The sequence below is a fragment of the Penicillium cataractarum genome (assembly GCF_028827025.1).
Source record: "Penicillium cataractarum strain IBT 29864 chromosome Unknown utg000002l, whole genome shotgun sequence".
Classification (NCBI taxonomy): Eukaryota; Fungi; Ascomycota; class Eurotiomycetes; order Eurotiales; family Aspergillaceae; genus Penicillium; species Penicillium cataractarum.
In genome coordinates this window covers 5,735,533-5,753,754 of record NW_026622738.1, presented here as the reverse complement: position 1 = coordinate 5,753,754, position 18,222 = coordinate 5,735,533, and the positions used below count along the sequence as shown (strand labels likewise).

At 50.3% G+C, this 18,222-nt stretch overlaps 7 protein-coding genes across 7 annotated transcripts; 4 read left to right on the top strand and 3 right to left on the bottom strand.

Moving 5' to 3' along the window:
* Window positions 1-322: 322 nt before the first annotated feature.
* Window positions 323-2,677, bottom strand: hexA (putative Woronin body protein HexA; the record flags this gene model as incomplete). Its single annotated transcript, XM_056697038.1, has 3 exons — window positions 323-1,343; window positions 1,690-2,054; window positions 2,663-2,677. 3 exons carry the CDS (start codon window positions 2,675-2,677, stop codon window positions 323-325), a joined length of 1,401 nt encoding a protein of 466 aa, XP_056559250.1.
* A 2,133-nt stretch (window positions 2,678-4,810) lies between these two features.
* Window positions 4,811-9,070, bottom strand: N7496_004106 (uncharacterized protein; the record flags this gene model as incomplete). Its single annotated transcript, XM_056697037.1, has 2 exons — window positions 4,811-8,881; window positions 9,026-9,070. 2 exons carry the CDS (start codon window positions 9,068-9,070, stop codon window positions 4,811-4,813), a joined length of 4,116 nt encoding a protein of 1,371 aa, XP_056559249.1.
* Window positions 9,071-10,139: 1,069 nt separating this feature from the next.
* N7496_004105 (alpha/beta fold hydrolase) lies at window positions 10,140-11,381 on the top strand (the record flags this gene model as incomplete). Its single annotated transcript, XM_056697036.1, has 1 exon — window positions 10,140-11,381. One exon carries the CDS (start codon window positions 10,140-10,142, stop codon window positions 11,379-11,381), a length of 1,242 nt encoding a protein of 413 aa, XP_056559248.1.
* Window positions 11,382-12,096: 715 nt separating this feature from the next.
* Window positions 12,097-12,898, top strand: N7496_004104 (SET domain-containing protein; the record flags this gene model as incomplete). The annotated part of the gene is made up of 4 exons (XM_056697035.1): window positions 12,097-12,112; window positions 12,170-12,242; window positions 12,314-12,645; window positions 12,708-12,898. 4 exons carry the CDS (start codon window positions 12,097-12,099, stop codon window positions 12,896-12,898), a joined length of 612 nt encoding a protein of 203 aa, XP_056559247.1.
* A 1,380-nt stretch (window positions 12,899-14,278) lies between these two features.
* On the bottom strand, window positions 14,279-15,352 carry N7496_004103 (uncharacterized protein; the record flags this gene model as incomplete). The annotated part of the gene is made up of 1 exon (XM_056697034.1): window positions 14,279-15,352. The coding sequence occupies one exon, from the start codon at window positions 15,350-15,352 to the stop codon at window positions 14,279-14,281; it is 1,074 nt and encodes a 357-aa protein (XP_056559246.1).
* Window positions 15,353-16,110: 758 nt separating this feature from the next.
* N7496_004102 (uncharacterized protein) lies at window positions 16,111-17,225 on the top strand (the record flags this gene model as incomplete). The annotated part of the gene is made up of 5 exons (XM_056697033.1): window positions 16,111-16,211; window positions 16,259-16,352; window positions 16,411-16,535; window positions 16,597-16,855; window positions 16,923-17,225. The coding sequence occupies 5 exons, from the start codon at window positions 16,111-16,113 to the stop codon at window positions 17,223-17,225; spliced, it is 882 nt and encodes a 293-aa protein (XP_056559245.1).
* Window positions 17,226-17,234: 9 nt separating this feature from the next.
* N7496_004101 (uncharacterized protein) lies at window positions 17,235-17,921 on the top strand (the record flags this gene model as incomplete). The annotated part of the gene is made up of 2 exons (XM_056697032.1): window positions 17,235-17,651; window positions 17,706-17,921. The coding sequence occupies 2 exons, from the start codon at window positions 17,235-17,237 to the stop codon at window positions 17,919-17,921; spliced, it is 633 nt and encodes a 210-aa protein (XP_056559244.1).
* Window positions 17,922-18,222: the final 301 nt, after the last annotated feature.

The following is an 18,222-nucleotide window of genomic DNA, read 5'->3' as shown; positions in this document are numbered from 1 at the left end:
TCCATCACATTTTCACCGGAACAAGTCCAACTAATAAATCACAACCGTAGTTTCATATGAGTAGATCATCAGACAAAGGAAATAAGATAACAAAATAAATAAAAAAAATCACACAAGGGAAGTTCATCACGCCATGGCATGAGCCATCACCGAAACCCACCCGTCTAACCCAAGTGCCACCACACCAATCCCCATCTAAGACATTACAAAAGGAGGCAGGACACATGGACGGAGAGGGTTCGAGAGACGACAGCCAGACACCATCGTTCAAGATCTAGACAGCAACCCAAAAAGCCCAAAGTAAAGAACAGAGGCAAATGATTTACAGACGGGAGCCGTGGATGACCTTGAAGTCGACGACGAGCTCACGGCCACCGTCGTTGATGACGAGGGCACGGACGGAGCCACGGCCGTCAGCAAAGGCATCGCGGATGCGCTTGAAGAGGGAGCCCTGAGTGATGACGGGGAGACCCTGCTTGACATCACCGGTCTCGGTCATGGCGACAAGCTTGCCGTCATCACGGAGGTCGAGGATGCGGTAGGTCTTGTAGACGGGGCCGAGCATGGTCTGAACCACCACGGAGGGGGAGGGGTTGGAGACGAAGCTCGACTCCTCCTGCAGCTGGCGGGTGAACAGGTCGACACCGAGGTAACGGTGCTGGCCAGTCTGGGGGGAGACCGAGATGCGGATGACCTGGCAGGGACGACCCTGGAGGATCAGGATGTCACCGATGCGGACAAAGTGGCAGGGAATGGGGACGCTCTCGCCGGCAGTACCCCGGTTGCGGGGCTCCACAATGCGGACCTCCTCACGGACGCCATCGCTGAAGCGGGCGGGGCCGCGCTCGTCACTGACAACGACCTCCTCACGATCGTGGTGGGAGAAGGGGTGCAGGACACGGTCGGCAGCGCGCTCAACGCCGCGGCGGAAGGAGTGGTAGTGACCCTCGTCGTCGTAGTAGCCCATCTTGCGAGATGCGGGAGTTACGTTACGGACGGTAGTAGTCTCGACCTTGACTTCGGTCTTGGGGGAAGAGTAGACGGAGGTAGAAGGCTGCTGGAGCTCGACCTCGCGGCGGGAATACTCTTGGCCTCGGTACGCGGAAGCGGGCTGAGGCTGGTAAGAGCGGTCGTACGAAACGTCGACGGCCTGAGTGGGCTGGTAGTCGTAGGAGTTGGAAGGCTCCTGGTAGCGACGGTCGTAAGAGACGTCGACTTCGTAAGTGGGAGAGGTCCGGCGACGGTACTCTCTCTCAGTGATGTCGAGTTGGTTCTCGACGGCCTGGTCGTAAACTTGGGGACGTTCCTCGAAGCGGACAGAGGATTCACGGTAGTTGGGGTAGCTATAGGAGAGGAAGAGAAGAGGAGAGAGTCAGTCCGAGTGTGTCCCACATTAAGAATAAAAAGAAAAAGAAAAGAAAGTCTGGTGTAAACATATAAACAAAAACACGGGTCACCGCTCATTGGGGGAAGTGGAGCCATGGTATTATCGTGACACGTAATTTAGTTTCTGGGGCTAAAAAAAGTCCCGTAACCACTCTAGACCGGGATGGGACATCCGAGTCGAATAGCGGCTCCACCAGACGCCTTTTCCCAGCCATTCGTCATTTTCCAATGAAGTCGCGGTCTGGGAGAGGAGGCTGGGACTCGCCCCAAAACAATAACAGAAACAAAAACAACAAAACGTACCGTTCACGGGTCAAATCAACCTCGGCAGCGTAGTTGCGAGTCTGGTGAGATTCGTAGCGAGGAGCAAAGTTCTCGTTGACGTTGACGTTGGCAGTCGCAGTGCGATCTTCGTGAGTGATGCGGAAATCGACTTCTTCCTTTCCGTAGACACGAGGGTCGGGGAGAGGGGCAGAGGTTCGAGTATCTTCCCGTTCGACGCGCGAAGTGTGATCGAGTTGAACTTCTCCCTCTACTCGCGTCTGAGTAGTTTCAGAGACAGCGTCACTCCGGTACGACGACGGGAAGACACTGAAGGGGATGGGGACGCGGGCGTCAAAGTCCAGATTGACTGACTTTGGAGCGTCCTTTCTCGAATGCCTTTCGAACTGTTAAGAAACAACTCGAAAGGTAGACAAGAAAAGACTTGACTGGGGGAAGTCTTTCTCGGAGAGAAGAGCGGGGAGAAGAAGGTTAGATCGGTGAGGATCTAAGCTTTTCTGATAGAATTGAAGGGGGGTAGCAAGAATGCTGGGGGTGTGAGGTATGGAAAGTGTAGAAGGGAAGTTCGAGGAATGGAAGAAAAGGAAGAGGGAGGAAGGTGGAGGTGGAGTGGAGGTTGGCTTATTTATCTCGGGGAGGGAGTTTGGGGGGGGGTTGGGAAGGTTTTTGGTTCTGTTTGTTTACTTGTCCGCCCTGGGCCTAATCGAGGGGGGGCCGATCGCCCGAGGTTCAGGAACTGGCTACATAATATTGGAGTAATAACTCATTACAAGAATATTATTCTCTGTGGTAGAAAAAGTGTTCTTTGGAAACACACTTTTACTTGTCTTCCAGAGCTCACTAAATCTATACGGAGTCATAATTGACCTCGTCCAGACCGCTCGATAGGAATGTGGACACCGATCGCTGGCATCCTCTCTATATATGTACTGTATAACAGTACATACATACTGTACTCCGTATACGGACTACTGCATACATACCTGAGCTATACAAAATCAAACTCCATAACGGAGCTCTCCGTACTTTTCAAAAAAAAGAAACATCTCTACTTTCACATGGAGGCTGGCCAGCCCCGGAGTCCTTAGCTCCTCAGCTGGTCAGCTCCCATGGAAACAGCGTCTATTGCCATGGCAACGGAGCGGGTCGAATCGGAAAAATCGGGGCGCCGATCGCTGAGCTCCACTGGTTATCTACAAACTTACACAAAGTACTTCAACGCGTCGGGTTTGTTATGGCAGTCATCAGGGGATATTGATCTGGGGAATCTCGGGGACTATAAGTTGAGGACGATAGGATACCCTTTAAATAAAACAATTGACCGTTGGAATAATCACCCCAATAAATTCCCGCAGCACTGGCCAACAGCTTTCTACGTGTCAACTGTAGTGTACTGTATCTCCGTGTCTCCGTATTTCTGATCTGTTCCAACTTCTCCGTATCAGTGGAGCCCAAACAACACACCACGGTCGTGTCCATGAAATCATCTTCTCCGTACTTTCCATTAATCCAATGGACCCCCATCCGGAGACAACCGTAGCTCGAGTCCACTCTCTATGTACACTTGATACTCCTCTCTCCCCAGCCCAACCAACCCAATTGCATCCAATTGCACCCAATGCCCATAACCAACCACTCAACGCCCAATCATACCCAATAATCCCCAAACCAAACCCCGAATTACACCTAGCCACCCCATTTCTCAAACCAGAAAAACCAGAAATCGGGCAATCCTGCAGGACGTCTAGACTGCTCGACGCAGAAGCGCCACAAGTATCACATACACATGCAATACACTAGCACCTGTTCCAGTATCATTGGATCTCACAGCCCGTAATTAAATACCGAGGCTGGGTCCTAACAAAAACAAAACACAAATGTGTCTTGGCGTATCGCCTCATCGCATCACAGGTCCGTCAGCTGGCGAGCTGAACGGGAGGCAGCGTGGCTGGGATTTTCAGGGTTTCCCGGTCCGTGGTTGGTGGTTGCTGGGGTGTGTTGCTGGGGAGGCTCCACCGAACTCCACTGAATCACCGTGTTGTGGATCATCCTCGGCGCAGATGAGCTGTGCCTGTGCCTGCCTGTGTTGCTGTGAGAAGCACGGGCCGGTGGCTGGGACCTGGTGTTGGATTGGGAGCTAGAGTAGCCGAACTGAAGGTTGCTGGTGGTGCAAGTGAATGTCTCCGACGGCTCTGTGTTTGTGAGGATGGGGCCTTGGTGACGATTTCGATTTCGAGTTCATCGCGGCGCAGTCCTTATCGTTGTACAATGATCATTGTGGGCTCCAATCGTAGTCGAGTGTATTCGCGTTCATACATCTGTCTACGCAATGCAATGGGTGCCTAATCCATGCAAATCCAGTAACTGTGGGGGATCAATTACAATTCTTATGCTAGAGGAACAAGAGCAGTCGAATCGCAGCGCGAAAATGTTTCAATTAGCCTGCTCCATATCCAATTATATCTATGGAGCAATGTCTAAGGAATTGACCAACGAGTAGTACACTGCGATAATATGGAGGGGTCCACCCGACCACCCGACCTCAACGAGGGACAAATCGTACATGGGAAGAGTAACGGAACCAGAATGAAGGTGAGTTCAGGTTCAACAGTCAGAAGAGAAACGAGGGTATCAAATGTATATAGTAGGGAAACGCCCCAGAACGAAGGACCCAGCATAACGCCAGCCGGGGCGGGGATCTGACTTGCGAAGAGGAGGCCCATGAAGACCACCAGTTCAGTCCAGACCCCATCTGCCAATAAAAAGGGAAAGAAAGAGTGTCATAGTAGAAAGAAAGAGTGGTCGGTCGGACAAGACAGAATAAGACAAGACACAAATACATGCAAGACACAGACACATGTGACAAGCATATATCAATCATTACGATTAGATCCACTCGGAAGATGGAATCCCTCCTTCAGGGAGAAAAATACCAAGCCTGACAATTCAGGTTGGAAAGGAAAAAGAATATCACAGAAAAGAAAAGGCGAGGCATTAAACGTGTACGGTGGGAATCCACCATAATGCTTCCCGAAAAGTAAAAGTGAAGAAGAGGAAGAAGAGGAAGAAAAAAGGAGAGAAGAAGGGAGAAAAAATAAAGAGGAAAAAGAAAAGACCTTGGCCTCAACACATATTCGTTTGATTATTTTCGTAGACCAAAGGCCTTTCGCAATAATGGGAATCGTTTCTTGCGTCCAGAACCAGCAATCACTACATCGCGTGCTGAAAGACCCGGTTCTTCAGCTGTCGTGCTGGTAATATCCGAGCGAGCATCATTGATCTCTGCTCCAGCCTGCCCAGCTTGAGGAGGTTCGGGTTCCTCTTGTATAGTCGGGATGGGACCGGCAGCTTCGCCAGTAACCGAGACGCTGCCGTTGCGCTCAGCATTAGTCACTGGGGGCCCAACCTTATTTGACTGCAGGGGTGACGTTGGGAGGCTCTGACTCTGCTCGGGGATTGGCTCAGGCGTCTCAGTTCTTGGCTCCGTACGGAGGGGCCAGTGGTCACCACCGGTGGTGTGTCTCTTTGATAACCGCCGGCCCAGCTTGCGTGGGGAGGTTGGTTCGGGCGGATCTGCGGTCACTGTAGTCACTACGCCACCGTCACCATTCACCCCGTTCGTGAAGGGCTCTCCGCGCAACTGATCACGTTCCAGCCGCGATCGTTCCAACGGAGTGTCTCTTCGAGACGGACTTTCGACGTCGGCTTTGCGAATGCGATGATCGGAGTTCTTGGACTTCTTCAGACCAAGGCGAGTGAGAAGACCGGGTTTCCGACCTCGTGGAGGCTGCATGATGAATTCTTCCAGCTCTCGTTGGGTCATCCCTCGTTGTTTGGCCACTGCCGCGAAGCCAGACATGTTGGGGCTGGTCTTGTCCCGAGAACCCGGTGGCGCGGGATTCGGTCGATGTGCAGTCACAGCTGCGGCTTGTGTCTGACGTTCCCCTTCAGAGCTATCGTCCAGGTCTGTTGAGTCCCCGTCGTGGATACCTTGCCGGCGAGGGATACCACGAACAGGCCGCATGGCGTTGCTGCCGGGTTCATCTTCATCACTCGAGTCGGCGAACCGGCTGCGGAAGCCCTGAGCCGGTGCCTCATCACCCTCTCCATCCGAATCCACGAAGCGTGAGTTTCGCATGGATTTCGGGGGTGCCTTAGTGAACTTTGCCCGAGGCGCTTTGTTGTTGGTTGAGAAGAATGAATATCGCTCGTTGCCTCCGGTGGGGCCTCGTAGTGTCTTTCGCATTGTCCCGGCCCCCGAGCCAGAGGAAAGAGGCCGACGATCATCAGGAGAGTCTGCACGGCCGGAAAAGGACGAGAGCTGGGGTTGTGTGGAACTGCCCCTCATGGTCCGACGCATGGAAAAAGGGCCATCACTGCGGGTAGAAGAGCTGGCACGCTTGAAGCTGCTTGAAGAGTCGCTGCCATTGGATGTGGTGCGGCGGAGGGGATCTGGAAATCCGGCGCCATGCGATTTCTTCATTTGGAATGCTGCTCCAAGAGAGACTGGTCGAGGTTTGCCTTTACCAGGGTTAGTGGAAACAGCATGAGGATCCCGCAGATCAGAGTCTCCACGATATGCGAAAGAGGTGGGCCGATCTTGCTTGTTGACAGTCGAGCGAATGGTTCCATTGGGAGACGAAGCTTGAGGCTTCGGCTTGAGTGGTAGTGGAGGATATGCCGACTCGAATCCTCGATTGGACGAAGGAGTGATGGGAGACTCGCTCATCTCACGGTTAACGGAGTCCTGAGTAGGAGTGATAGAGCGAGGGTCTTCCCGTGCTTGATTAGTAACATCTTGCGAATGACTGTCAATAGCTGCAACTCGATCAACTGCCTTTGGAGTGGCATCACGACTGTGACTGGTAGGCCCTGGTGAACGAGGGATTGGTCCACTGTCAACAATAGCGTTGATAGAACCGAAACCGTCGCCATCAATGTCCTCGGCAGCATCACTGTAGACACTATCACCCGATTCGCCTTCGGTATCCGGGTCATCCAAGTGTGGAACAGCGCTTGCGATTTGTTGCACTTTTGATAAATCAATAGTAGGCGCGGAGGTAGTGTTCTTGAGATTGCGGTCAGAGCCCGATGCAGGGAATCCGCCTGGAATACGGCACTCCAAGCTGGACCGCTGCTCGAAGCTTGGTCGGTCACTGTCTACGGGAGGTGTAGCCGGCTCAACGGCAATAGCAGGAACAGGTAGACCGGCATTCGCATTCACGACAGAGGAGGCTGACTTATCAGTGGGGCTCTCAAGAGCGATACCATCCAGTTTGGCCTCTGGTGCAGGCTTCTGCTGATAAAGTGAAGGATCTCCAGTGACAGAAAGCTGCTCTAAGGTGGTGACACTGTGAGGCTGTGAATGTCCCCTTTGCGGAACTTTAGGAAGCATCCCTCCAAGGACATGGTCACTGGAAAATGACAACCCGGGAGCCACAATATCATTGTCTGATGAGCTTGTCGACTCATTGTCACTAAAGTCCGGAATTGCTGGAGCTGGATGCCCACCGTCGCGGTTGCCTCGGACACTGCCGAAAGACGGGAGCGCTGGTCGAGGTTTCATCACTTCATCGAAGTCGTCATCCCCAGTCATAAAGTCAAGTGGTGCTCGCTTCTTGCCGACACCCAACCAGCTCATACGAGACTTGCCCTTACTCGGGGGTGATTCTGGCACGTATTCTTCGGGAGAGGTGGGCGGACTGGCTGCGACGCCAACAATTTCAGCCTCGTCATCAAAGCTCACTTTGACCGGTCGTTTCTTCATACCGACCCGAGAACCTTCATCCGAAGCAACCGAAGTTCCATCGGAGATTTCGCTGGGTGGCTGTACAATGCGACCGCCGATGCTAACCTTTCGATCCGGTGACAATGAATTGCCACGAGGGTGTTTCAACGCCGACTTGACTGGTGATACAGATCGTGGTGGGGGCTCATGAACTTGATCACCAGCAGCAGTCACAGAGAGCCATTTGGCGAAACGGGCTGACCGGCCGGGACTGCTGGACTGACGAAGATGCGCATCTTGCTGTGGTGTGGTGTCTCTTGAGGCCTTCGGGGATGGCTGAGGAGACGGCTGTGGGGTCGACACTGCCTCCCTGTGATCAATTGCTGTAGATGCGCTTGCAAATCGGTTTCCGGTGGATTGAATAGTAGGAACACTGGTTTTCACCTCCTCCATCGGCTCATTTTCCTCGAGCACCGTAGAGGGCCATCGATCGAGCCCAGGTCGGGAAGAAGGTTGTTCGCTACCCGAACCACTCTCTTCAACCGGAACTGAGCGATCAATTCGCTGTTCCTGCAAGCTAGGAGCCGGTGCCCCCTGCCCTACTGGCTCCGCCTTTGTATGGCTAGTATCCGTGCGAGGGCTATTTTTCTGCAGGCTTAATGCAGCAGCAGCAGCGAAAGCGGTACCAGCCGCAATACCTGCGGCTTTAGCTGCAGGGGTCTCTTCCGCATTTCCCACCGCAGGGGTCCTACTCTTCAAATTGCCAGACCTCTCGGAGACAGATTGTTGCATAGCAGAACCCTCGTCGGGCGACTCGCGAACCGAAGCCACATCCAGGTTCATTGGACGATTCTCCACGGGCGACGTCGGCGAGATCGGCCGTGAGCCCATCGGATAGGAGAAATTGATAGAGTTTCGGCTGCCCGGTCGGTCTGTCTCTGGCACTGTGCCTAGACTGGCGATGCGGTTGCCGCCCGGGCTACCAGCCTGCCCTCGATCTCCGCCTGTATGCACACCGGACCGTCGCGGAGATGCCGGAGGGGATCTCATTGAGGGCTCCATACTGACAGCACGACGACCCGAGCCATTTTGTGGCGTAAATTTCGACGGCAGAGACGGTAGCGGGGGCGCATCGACGGGTACGTGACGTCTATCGCCAGGGCCGGAGCTGGTGGATGGGCGATGGGGCGACGGCTCACGAAAAGTCCTTGCCGTCATGGAACTCGAGCTATTTGATCGACGCAGAGGACCGTTCACACTCACAGACCGACGACCGGCCTGTAGATTGGTTGGCGACTGGGTCGAGGCCCGTCGCTGGACCATCCGTTTCGTCTGGACATTTTCCACTGGCGTTGGGGTGGGTGTGAGATTGCGCAAGGCAGCAGCGGCAGCAGCCGATGAGAGGCTGTTGGAGGATGGCTGTGATTTTAGGAATGCATGGCTGGCAGCGGACTGGGCGGATTGCGCTGCAGGTCCGGATAGTGGCTATAGAACACACAGGACTAGTTAGTCTTTGTCTGGGCAGTAGTTATTCCATTGTCTATGGATAAGTGGTTCAGGTTGCATGATAAGTGCCAGATAGAATCCATCACGTATAGATCTGGTCCGGACTTCCCGTTGGAAACGCACCTGGCGATGAGAAGTGCTTCTGCTTCTTTTGCGACGGTTGAACATGATTGCTCAGGCTGCCGACTTCACGGGGGATGAACGAAGGTCGGATAGCCGACCGGACACTGCGCAAAGCAGCGCCGGGGTCCGAATGTATGGAGTGAGATTCGAGGTAGCAGGTGTGGCAACTTGACGATAGAAAGCTCCTAGATGATGCGACGCGAAGCAGGGAAAGATAGGATCAAGCGGGAGTACGAGAGAAAAAAGGCCGGACAGGGCGCATACGGTCGGAACGAACGGGGGACCAAGGAGTGAGAGTAAGCCAGAGAAAGTGATGGCGGGTGAAAGGGATTAGGGAGGAGGACAAATTTTGACGCCCAGGATTAGAGATTGAAAAAAGGCCAAGAAGGAGCCAAGTAAGAAAGTGAATGTTACATGCGGAGGAGCAGAGCTGGAGGTTTGAAGTTTGGGCGGGAAAAGGGAAACTTGCGTCATGACTGGAGTGCCTCAGGTACCCGCGTACTTGGCACGGGTATAGAGTACATCGTAGGACCATACTCCTGGATGCATTTACATGGATTTATATCTATCTGGATTGATTGGATAGTCGTTTATTTTGAGGCATCGAAAGAGTAGCTGAAAGACACTCTTATGGCTCTTTCCAAGATGTGCAATTGAATTTTTCATCGCCAGAGTCAAGCTTGAAGGTGCCACTGTATGACGAAGGACTCGAACTTGGTACAGTTCCCGAACCAGCAACTCACTAGTCACTGAGTAGTCCCTGAACCTAGGTTCATAGGGACGGGGGGAACTAAACTAGGAGTGTATTCATGAAAAACAGGCTGATATTTCCCCCGAATCGCGACTCCCGATCGGCATAAATAGTTCCTCTGCCCAAGAATAATCAAGTCTCATAAAGAACCCCCCGATTCTATCTAGTCTGCCATAGGATCTTCAATTTATCAGTTCTTCATAAAGTTCATTTACATCATTACTTCACGACTGAGCCTATTAATACCCAGCCCCTCCACACCACGATCAGACCCAGTCCCAGTGATCCGGTAACTATTTCCAAGATTGGCTCCCAGCCCCAAAAACCCACTTTTCCAACAGTGTCCAGTGTCCAGTGTCCACCATGTCGTCCCTGGATGCCACTCCCTCACAGGAGTTACAGCCGCTGCCCCTCCCGGAAGGCGTCTGCAGCCGATTCATCGAGACGCGCGATCTCACGTTCCACATTCTCGAGGCTGGCGCCACTCCCGCCCACGATCGGCCGTTGGTTGTGCTTCTGCACGGGTTTCCTGAGATCGCCTATTCATGGCGTCGAGTCCTGCCCCAGCTCGCAGCCGCGGGCTTTCACGCGGTTGCCCCAGATCAGCGCGGATTCGGCCGGACGACGGGCTGGGATACGCGAGCCTACGAGAATGTGGATTTGACGAGCTTTTCCATGACCGAGCTGGTGCGCGATATCGTGGTTCTAGTGCATGCTTTGGGTTATCGCTCGGTGCAGTGCGTCGCTGGTCATGACTGTGGTGCTATGACGGCCGCGACGTGTGCCTTGATACGGCCGGATTTCTTCCGGAGCGTGGTTCTCATGAGCCACCCTTTCAATGGTAGCCCGACCCTGCCTTTCAATACTGCAAATGGAGGCACCGTGGAAGAACAGCGTGCGGCTGCTGCGAGAGGTGGAGGTGGCGGTATGGAGGGATCCGCAGCTGCTTCGGGGATCCATGAAGCTCTGGCGCAACATGGCCGCAAACACTATAAATGGTATTACTCGACACCACAGGCGAGTCCTGACATGTCATCTTTATCTCGTGATCAAATGCATCGCTTCCTACGTGGATATTTCCATCTCAAGAGCGGATCCTGGCCGGGGAACCAGCCGCATCCACTAAAGAGCTGGACTGCTGATGAAATTGTTCAGATGCCGGGCTACTATATCATGCCATTGGAAGCTACCATGCCAGAGACCGTGGAGAGGGACATGAAGGAGGAGCCAACACAGGGACAGAGTTCCCACTTGTGGCTCCCGGACGACGAACTTGCAGTTTACGCCGGGGAGTATGTTCGGACTGGCTTCCAAGGAGGGCTGAACTGGTATCGCGTGCGCACTGCTCCGGGAGGTCGGTATACTCGAGACTATGATACCTTTGCTGGGAAGAAGATTGAATGTCCATGCGCATTCGTCTCTGGCAAGCAGGATTGGGGTATTTATCAAGAACCCGGGGCACTCGACAAGATGACCAGCGGTGCGGTTTGTTCTGATTTCCGTATTCTCCGTCTGCTTGATGGAATTGGACATTGGGTGCCTCAGGAAAGTCCAAATGAAGTGGTACAAACCATTCTCGAGTTGGTACGGGGACTGGAGGGGTAGATACTAGCATAGTATAGTAGATCCTGTAGTGGCCCGAGGTATTATAGCTATCCTTAATCCATGGATACTAGTATATATGAAGCATCTCCAAAGCTCGAAGGGTAATTTGCGTAAATATGTTTTAAACGGGGTAGACAGTTTGGCGGTGATAGAAATTAACATGCTTTTTCTAACATACAGGGTTCGCAGTACCCGCACGGGGGCCAGAGAAATAATTCCTGCTCACGCTGTCCTATGTCCCGTTTGGGAGGCATCGTGGTTACAAAACGGCAGATCAACGGGACCCAAAAAGTTCTCACTAATTTTGGGTCCCGCTGAGCTGGAACTCGGTTGCAAAATACCTATCACAAAATTTTCGGACCACACTCAACAAATCCTCATCAAAATTGGATAATGTCGCTCGTCTTAATGATGGAGATACCTTATTCATAACACCCATTTGCAACACTCCACGCTTCTTCACAACTAAGTGTGGGACTGAACACGGTCGTTGATTGAAGTGGGAATTTCCTCAAGGCTCAAGGTTGTTTCGCTATCAACACGAGAGGTTTCCTTTCGGCATAAAGGTTAAAGTGGAAACTGCTTTTCAAGTAAGGACCACCTATCAACATCTTCCTTACTTCTCTGTCCACCGGTCGAGGCTTTACATCATCTTCTTGTATGCTTTTCTGCAACAAAACCCGGCTTGACCGTCTCCCTCGAAACCCCTCGCACCATGTCTGCCCAGCATCGTACGTTACCCTTCCCTCTTCGAGGTTGTTCGAACTAACCTAACTGACTATTTCCAGCATATCGCCAGCTCAAAATCCCACCCGAGGCCCCATTCGAACTCAAACCCTCTTCAGGCAAGGGATGGGGCGGGTTTGCAACACGCCATAGGGGTCAGTGATCCTGCGTGAAAAGGCACTGTTCACAATCGCAAAACCAAATAGACACGATATTACCGATGACGACGTCCTGAAAGGCTTGAGAGAAGCGTCCCAGGACAAGATCTCAGAATTCTTCCTCTTGAAAAGCGACGCTGCAGAAATACTCGCGGATTTGACACACGCATTCCTGTCCAACCACTTCGCACTCGTGCTCACGGGCAATCTCAACGCGCACCACAACGATCCTACAGCTCAGGGGTTGTTCATCCTCCTCTCGCGTTTCAATCATTCATGCATCCCTAATGCGTCAATGCCAATGAACAAAGGAGATTCCATCTCCTGCGTCGCGAGCAAGGACACTCGTCCCGGTGAAGAGATCACTTTCGCATATTTTGGTTTATCGTTCTTTTGCTTGAGGAAGAGGGTTTATTGGAAGAAAGAACGTTTATGCAGCTAGACGCGCGCCTGGAAATGACTCGAGTCAGATTTCAGTCAAAACGAAGTTCGGAGATTGCCACCCGCGCTTTGAAGCAGGATACTTGGCTTAAGAAATGGCAGGTGGCGAGCGAGCTTTATGGGCGACCCGATCCTTCTGATCATATGGCTAGCATGGAGCTACTGCACTGGCGATCTAAGGGCATGTTCTGAGAGATCTTCTGGGTTATCAAAAGGTTAGGCCATGATTTCGCTTGTACCACTAGAATGCAATCCAGGTTTTGTCATTCTGGTTGAATGTGTCCCTAACGTTGACAAAATTTTACGTATAATGTAGCTGTCTCTGTTTCCGGAAGCCTCTTAGAGTGGGGAGCGAGATACTAGGTTAACATATATATGTGTAACGTTTAGCTATCGCGAAGAAACACAGGAGAATCAGAGGCCATAGTCCTAATCCTAAGGAGCCTGAGTTCGTGATGCAAGAGTGTCGAGAGGTGCGGTAGAATGGTGGATAGGAAATGGTAGCTGGGTGGGTAAATATTCAGGTTGGAGGGCTTTCCCCTACCCTTTATGTAACTTGCTAATCCTTTGTCAATTCCTTGCTATCCTTTATAATCGGCTTTGGGCAAATGTAGTGCACAGCCTTCCACATACCATTTAATGTCTCGTAATACTACACTCGTACATATTAGGATTTATTGCATAAATATGGCGTATATATGTTACGGCACGTGCCCAGGCGCACTAGCCAAACAAGCCAAAAGACTAAATATGCTAGAACGCTATGTTCTAGCATGCCGGGGACCGATATACGTAGCGCACATTGATATTAGGACTAGGTCCTAACAATATACTGCTAGACCTAAAATGCTGTATAGGCGACATCCGTAGTCTATACGGTTAATTGGAAATAATAGTGAACAGAAGCATCTAAACCGCGATCATTCTCCATTGACAGAGAAGTATGTAGATCAATCAAAGCCACATTTTATTGTAGCAATGATTCCGGTAGAAGACAGGGTATGTGTAAAAGCAAAGCAACGTGCACGGAGATTGCCGCTCACGCTTTTAAGCAGGATACTCAGCTTAAGAAATGGCAGGCATTAATTAACCTTGGTACGAATATTCCTATACTGTAAGGCCCTGCAGGGATTGTCTGATGCGATGTATAGAAAGACGACTCCCAATTCGATCTTGGATAGATATGATTCGACTCAAGGAATTGCGAAATCGCAGTTTGCTCATTTTGGAAATAATCCACTCCACATGAATTCGATCTCTGGTTTCGAGGCCAGTCATGAAGAGAGGGAGCTGGAATAGTTCGTGGCCCCAGGTGTCTTGTTCCCCAAATGCACGGTGTGCGATGCTCATCAGGTCGGACATAACGGATGTGATATGAGATGGAGTTGGTTGCGAAAGATTGCTCAGAGTTAAGCGAAAATAGTAGAGTTTCACGAAGTAAAAACTGGCCACGGCAACCTCGGTTGTTCGCAGGAAAGTAGATCGCGGCGTCGTTGAAGATCGTGTCATTCGGATGATGGAACAATATTGCTACGTAGAACACGTTAGTTATATTGGCGGTTCCAGGCAAATTTAGGCAAGGTCTGCTATTAGATATACCGTTTCTGTTTGTGAAATCCTGCCTTCGATGTCAAGGTCACGCGGCATTACCTCCTCCGAGGCCCCATTGCTCAGCCTGTTCACCCTTTGGAAGATCATTCCGACTTTATTTCCAAATTCTATTACTGGTGTAACTTGAATATCATGCATCGCCTCGTATTCTGGGTATGATTCGCCCCAATATTGCTCCAATATGTACCGTTGCTGGGAGAATATTCGCAAATGCAGATCTTCACTACCGAATAAGTGATTCGCGAGATGGCCACCACATCCCTCGAACCCCATCTCAATGTCTTCTGCTGCTAGCAACAGCATCAATCGTCCAATCAAACCTGGTTCAGCTGAGTGGGATGAGTCATGCCAGGAAGAGGCGAGAAGGCTTTGTTCTGATTTGATATTTGCACTCAGGCTGTCCAAATTGTATCGTTGAATGTACTTTAGAATCGCTTGACTGAGCTGGTCAACACCGTTTTTGTCAAGGATCTCACGACGACCCATACACAAATAGAGAAAGAACCACGAGCTAAGCGTGCTGAAATGATGTGGTTCGGCGTGGACGTTCATGAGCTGTATGAGCATTTCGGAGCCTTTGCGGAAGTGGGCTTTGGTTACACCTGGACTGATAGTCGGATTGGGGGACCGTCGATTCAGGTCCATGGAAGATGCTGCGATCAGAAGATGCATTGCCATGGGTATATGATAGATAGACTGAAGAATACAGCCAAACATAGACCATTGAGGAGTTTTAAGCAGACGATCTGAAATGAATCTGTCTTGATAGTGGTAAAAAGCCTGGTGTTCATGGCCACTGAGGATTAGGGAATCGTCGAGAATAATATTAGGCATAAAGGAAATTGGCGAATACAGGAGGCTGCTAAAATCTGGACAAGGGTTGTCCCAGGAGATATCCGAATTGCTTTCAACTTCGAAAAGTAAGGTGACATCACTTGGATCCTGGCGGGGGCGGGAGATGGTACCCTCTGGCATATCGTGGACGTCGTGATGGATATCAATAGTGTTGTAAGGGTTAATTGTTTCATTTTCCATCTCTGATGATTTGCCATTGGCGCATGTATCCCGCGCGGAGGGCTTTGGAAGAATCTTCCTAATCTTCGTATTGGACTCTCTAGTTTCGACTACTTCGACTCTCGTGGGTAGCCAAAGGCACTGTAGATTCAAGCGAGAACATCGCGAGCAGTGTGGGTGACGTTGATCGCATTTCACTTTCGCTGATCGACACACCTCACAGGCAAGTGTCCTCGGTCGTCCTGGTCGGCGATCTGACCTGGGAACGGATTGCGACTGATTCACCATTATCAACGCGAATTGATGCGTAAAGCTAGCAATAATTGTCCGACGCCTGCACAGTGATGGTGATATGCGATGGGAAACAAGGATAGGATGAAAATAATTTTGTCACCAAAGCCCGTGACATGGGATAGAATAGATAAGCCCACCATCTCCAATTCTAACGGCTTCTATTGGATGAAATTCCCGATGGCCAATCAAAACCCACCAATTTCCCCTTTCGTGACTAACTAGGAATCATCAGCGGCTGGGGAAATGGCGTCTTCTGTCGCCATATCTAAACATAGTGATAGGTTACTCTAAATTTCCTATGTTTTCCAAAACTCCAATTCATTATTTAGAAGCTGAGTGCCTTGGCAGGTAATAATTGGCAGGTGCTCGGCATAAATATATAAATACTACACATCATTTCTGTTGGCATATTTAACAACATTGGAATATTCTTGGCCTCAACTATCATGAAAGCCCATATGCAAGATACTAATACGAACTTCCCAATGGAAGAGGGAAAGAGTGTACCTGAAATTCAACAGGCACCAGTCCATTGCCACGACGAGAAGGCGCTGATGCGGAGGGTTGACTGGCAGTACAAGATAATGTCCATCAATATTTTCTGAAAAAGTCCCAACTAACATGCTCTTTTAGTCTGCTTCCTCTTATGTTTGCTGCCTACATGCTTCAATACCTGGATAAAACCGCGCTTGGAAATACTGCGATCTTTGGAATAATGGAGTCCTTAGTATATAATATCTTGGATCCCATGAAAGGATGATTGCTGACTACAGTGAAAAAACAAGAATATGACAAGTGGAGAGTATTCATGGGCTTCCAGTGCCTTCTATTTTGGTTTCTTGGTGGCATCCTACCCGATCTCCCTATGCTTCGTCAAACTTCCAATCGGGAAGTTTCTGTCCATTTCCTTGTGCGTGGAGCATCCCCTTTCTCTCACACCTCCTGTCCCAAGCTTACAATAAATATTCTAGCCTTTCATGGGCTGTAGTCGTGGCGTGCCATGGTGCAACATCCAACTTTGCCGGTCTTGTGGCCGTTCGTGTCTTACTTGGGGTTTTTGAAAGTACAATTAGCCCAGGTCTGTCACTGGTCACTAGTTTGTGGTACAAACGCTCCGAGCATGCCTCTAGGCATGGGATATGGTTTGCGGGAAATAGCATTTCGTCCATTTTCGGCGGACTCTTAACTTATGGAATCGGTCATATTGACAATTCAGTTGAGCCATGGAGAGTATGCTGCCTGAGTCTCTCATATTTGAACACACTTTCCTCTCAAAGACTAAGCTGACTGTGTATAGTGGATATTCATCATATTCGGCATCGTCACCTTTGCATATGGAATCGTATTCTTGATTTTCTTGCCAGATGACCCTCGTAACGCCCAATTCATTTCCAAAGAAGAGGGAGAATTCATTCACCGACGCGCTCAGCAGGAGACGCATACTGAATTTTCGAAAATATGGTCAAAAAGCCAATTTATTGAAGCACTCATAGACCCCAAGACTTGGCTTCTCTTTGTGTACGCCATGGGATCCTGCATCCCCAATGGAGGTCTCACAAGTGTAATTATCGCTCGACCACACTTCATGAAGTATTGCTAACAACATACCATGTTGCAGTTTGGATCCATAGTTATTGCTGGGTTCGGTTACTCCAACTTCAACACTATCCTTGTCTCATTGCCTATTTCGGTGTTTACTTTCATTTGGGTAATTATGTCAACGATAATCACCTCTAAATTCCGAAGGTCGCGTTGTATTACCGCTGCTTGCTTATCACTCATAAGTCTAGCTGGCTGTCTTATGGTATCTCAAATCGATCCCAGCAAAAAGGTGGCTCGATTGGCCGGTATGTGGCTTTTTCCTGCATATTCTGCCGGAATTCCTATCATTCTGAGTATTATTGCCTCGAACGTGGGCGGATATACCAAAAGGACGACAGTGAGTGCGGTGGTGTTCATTGGAAATTGTGCTGGCAACATCACCGGTCCGTTCCTCTTTTTCTCCAATGAAAAGCCCAACTACAACGTGAGTTCTACTATTCTACTTCAAAGCTGAATAATAACCGCTGACTATGAGTAGAGTGCCTGGATTGGGATTATGATTTCACTTGCCATTGCCTTCATCGCAATCCTTTCTTTACGTCAGCTACTTCACATCCAAAACCAGCACCGCAACAGCCAGCAGAATGTAAACATCGACCCTGAATCTCCGGAACCTATTGATAACGAGGGGTTTGCTGTGCTCGCTAAGGATGAGACTGATTGGGAGAACCCAAAATTCCGCTATTATCTATAGTCGGATGATTTATGTGTCTCTGTAGTCAAATGCTTAGTATTCTGTGCGGATGTACCTGTTTCAAATCTATATTTGTGGCTTTTTTACAATTTATCACGATGTGAACTAAAAAGCCTATCTGCGTGCCTTGCTTATGAATCACTACTACTATTTTGAGCAATGTCCAGACCCTAAGAGGGAGTAGAGGGAAAGCAGAGTGAATATTCCTATAGAAGTCTAACAAGCTATTGCGAACAGTATGTCAATTAGTGTTTGCATGCCTTATCTGGCTCTACTCTAGAGTGCGGTATATTTTTTTTTA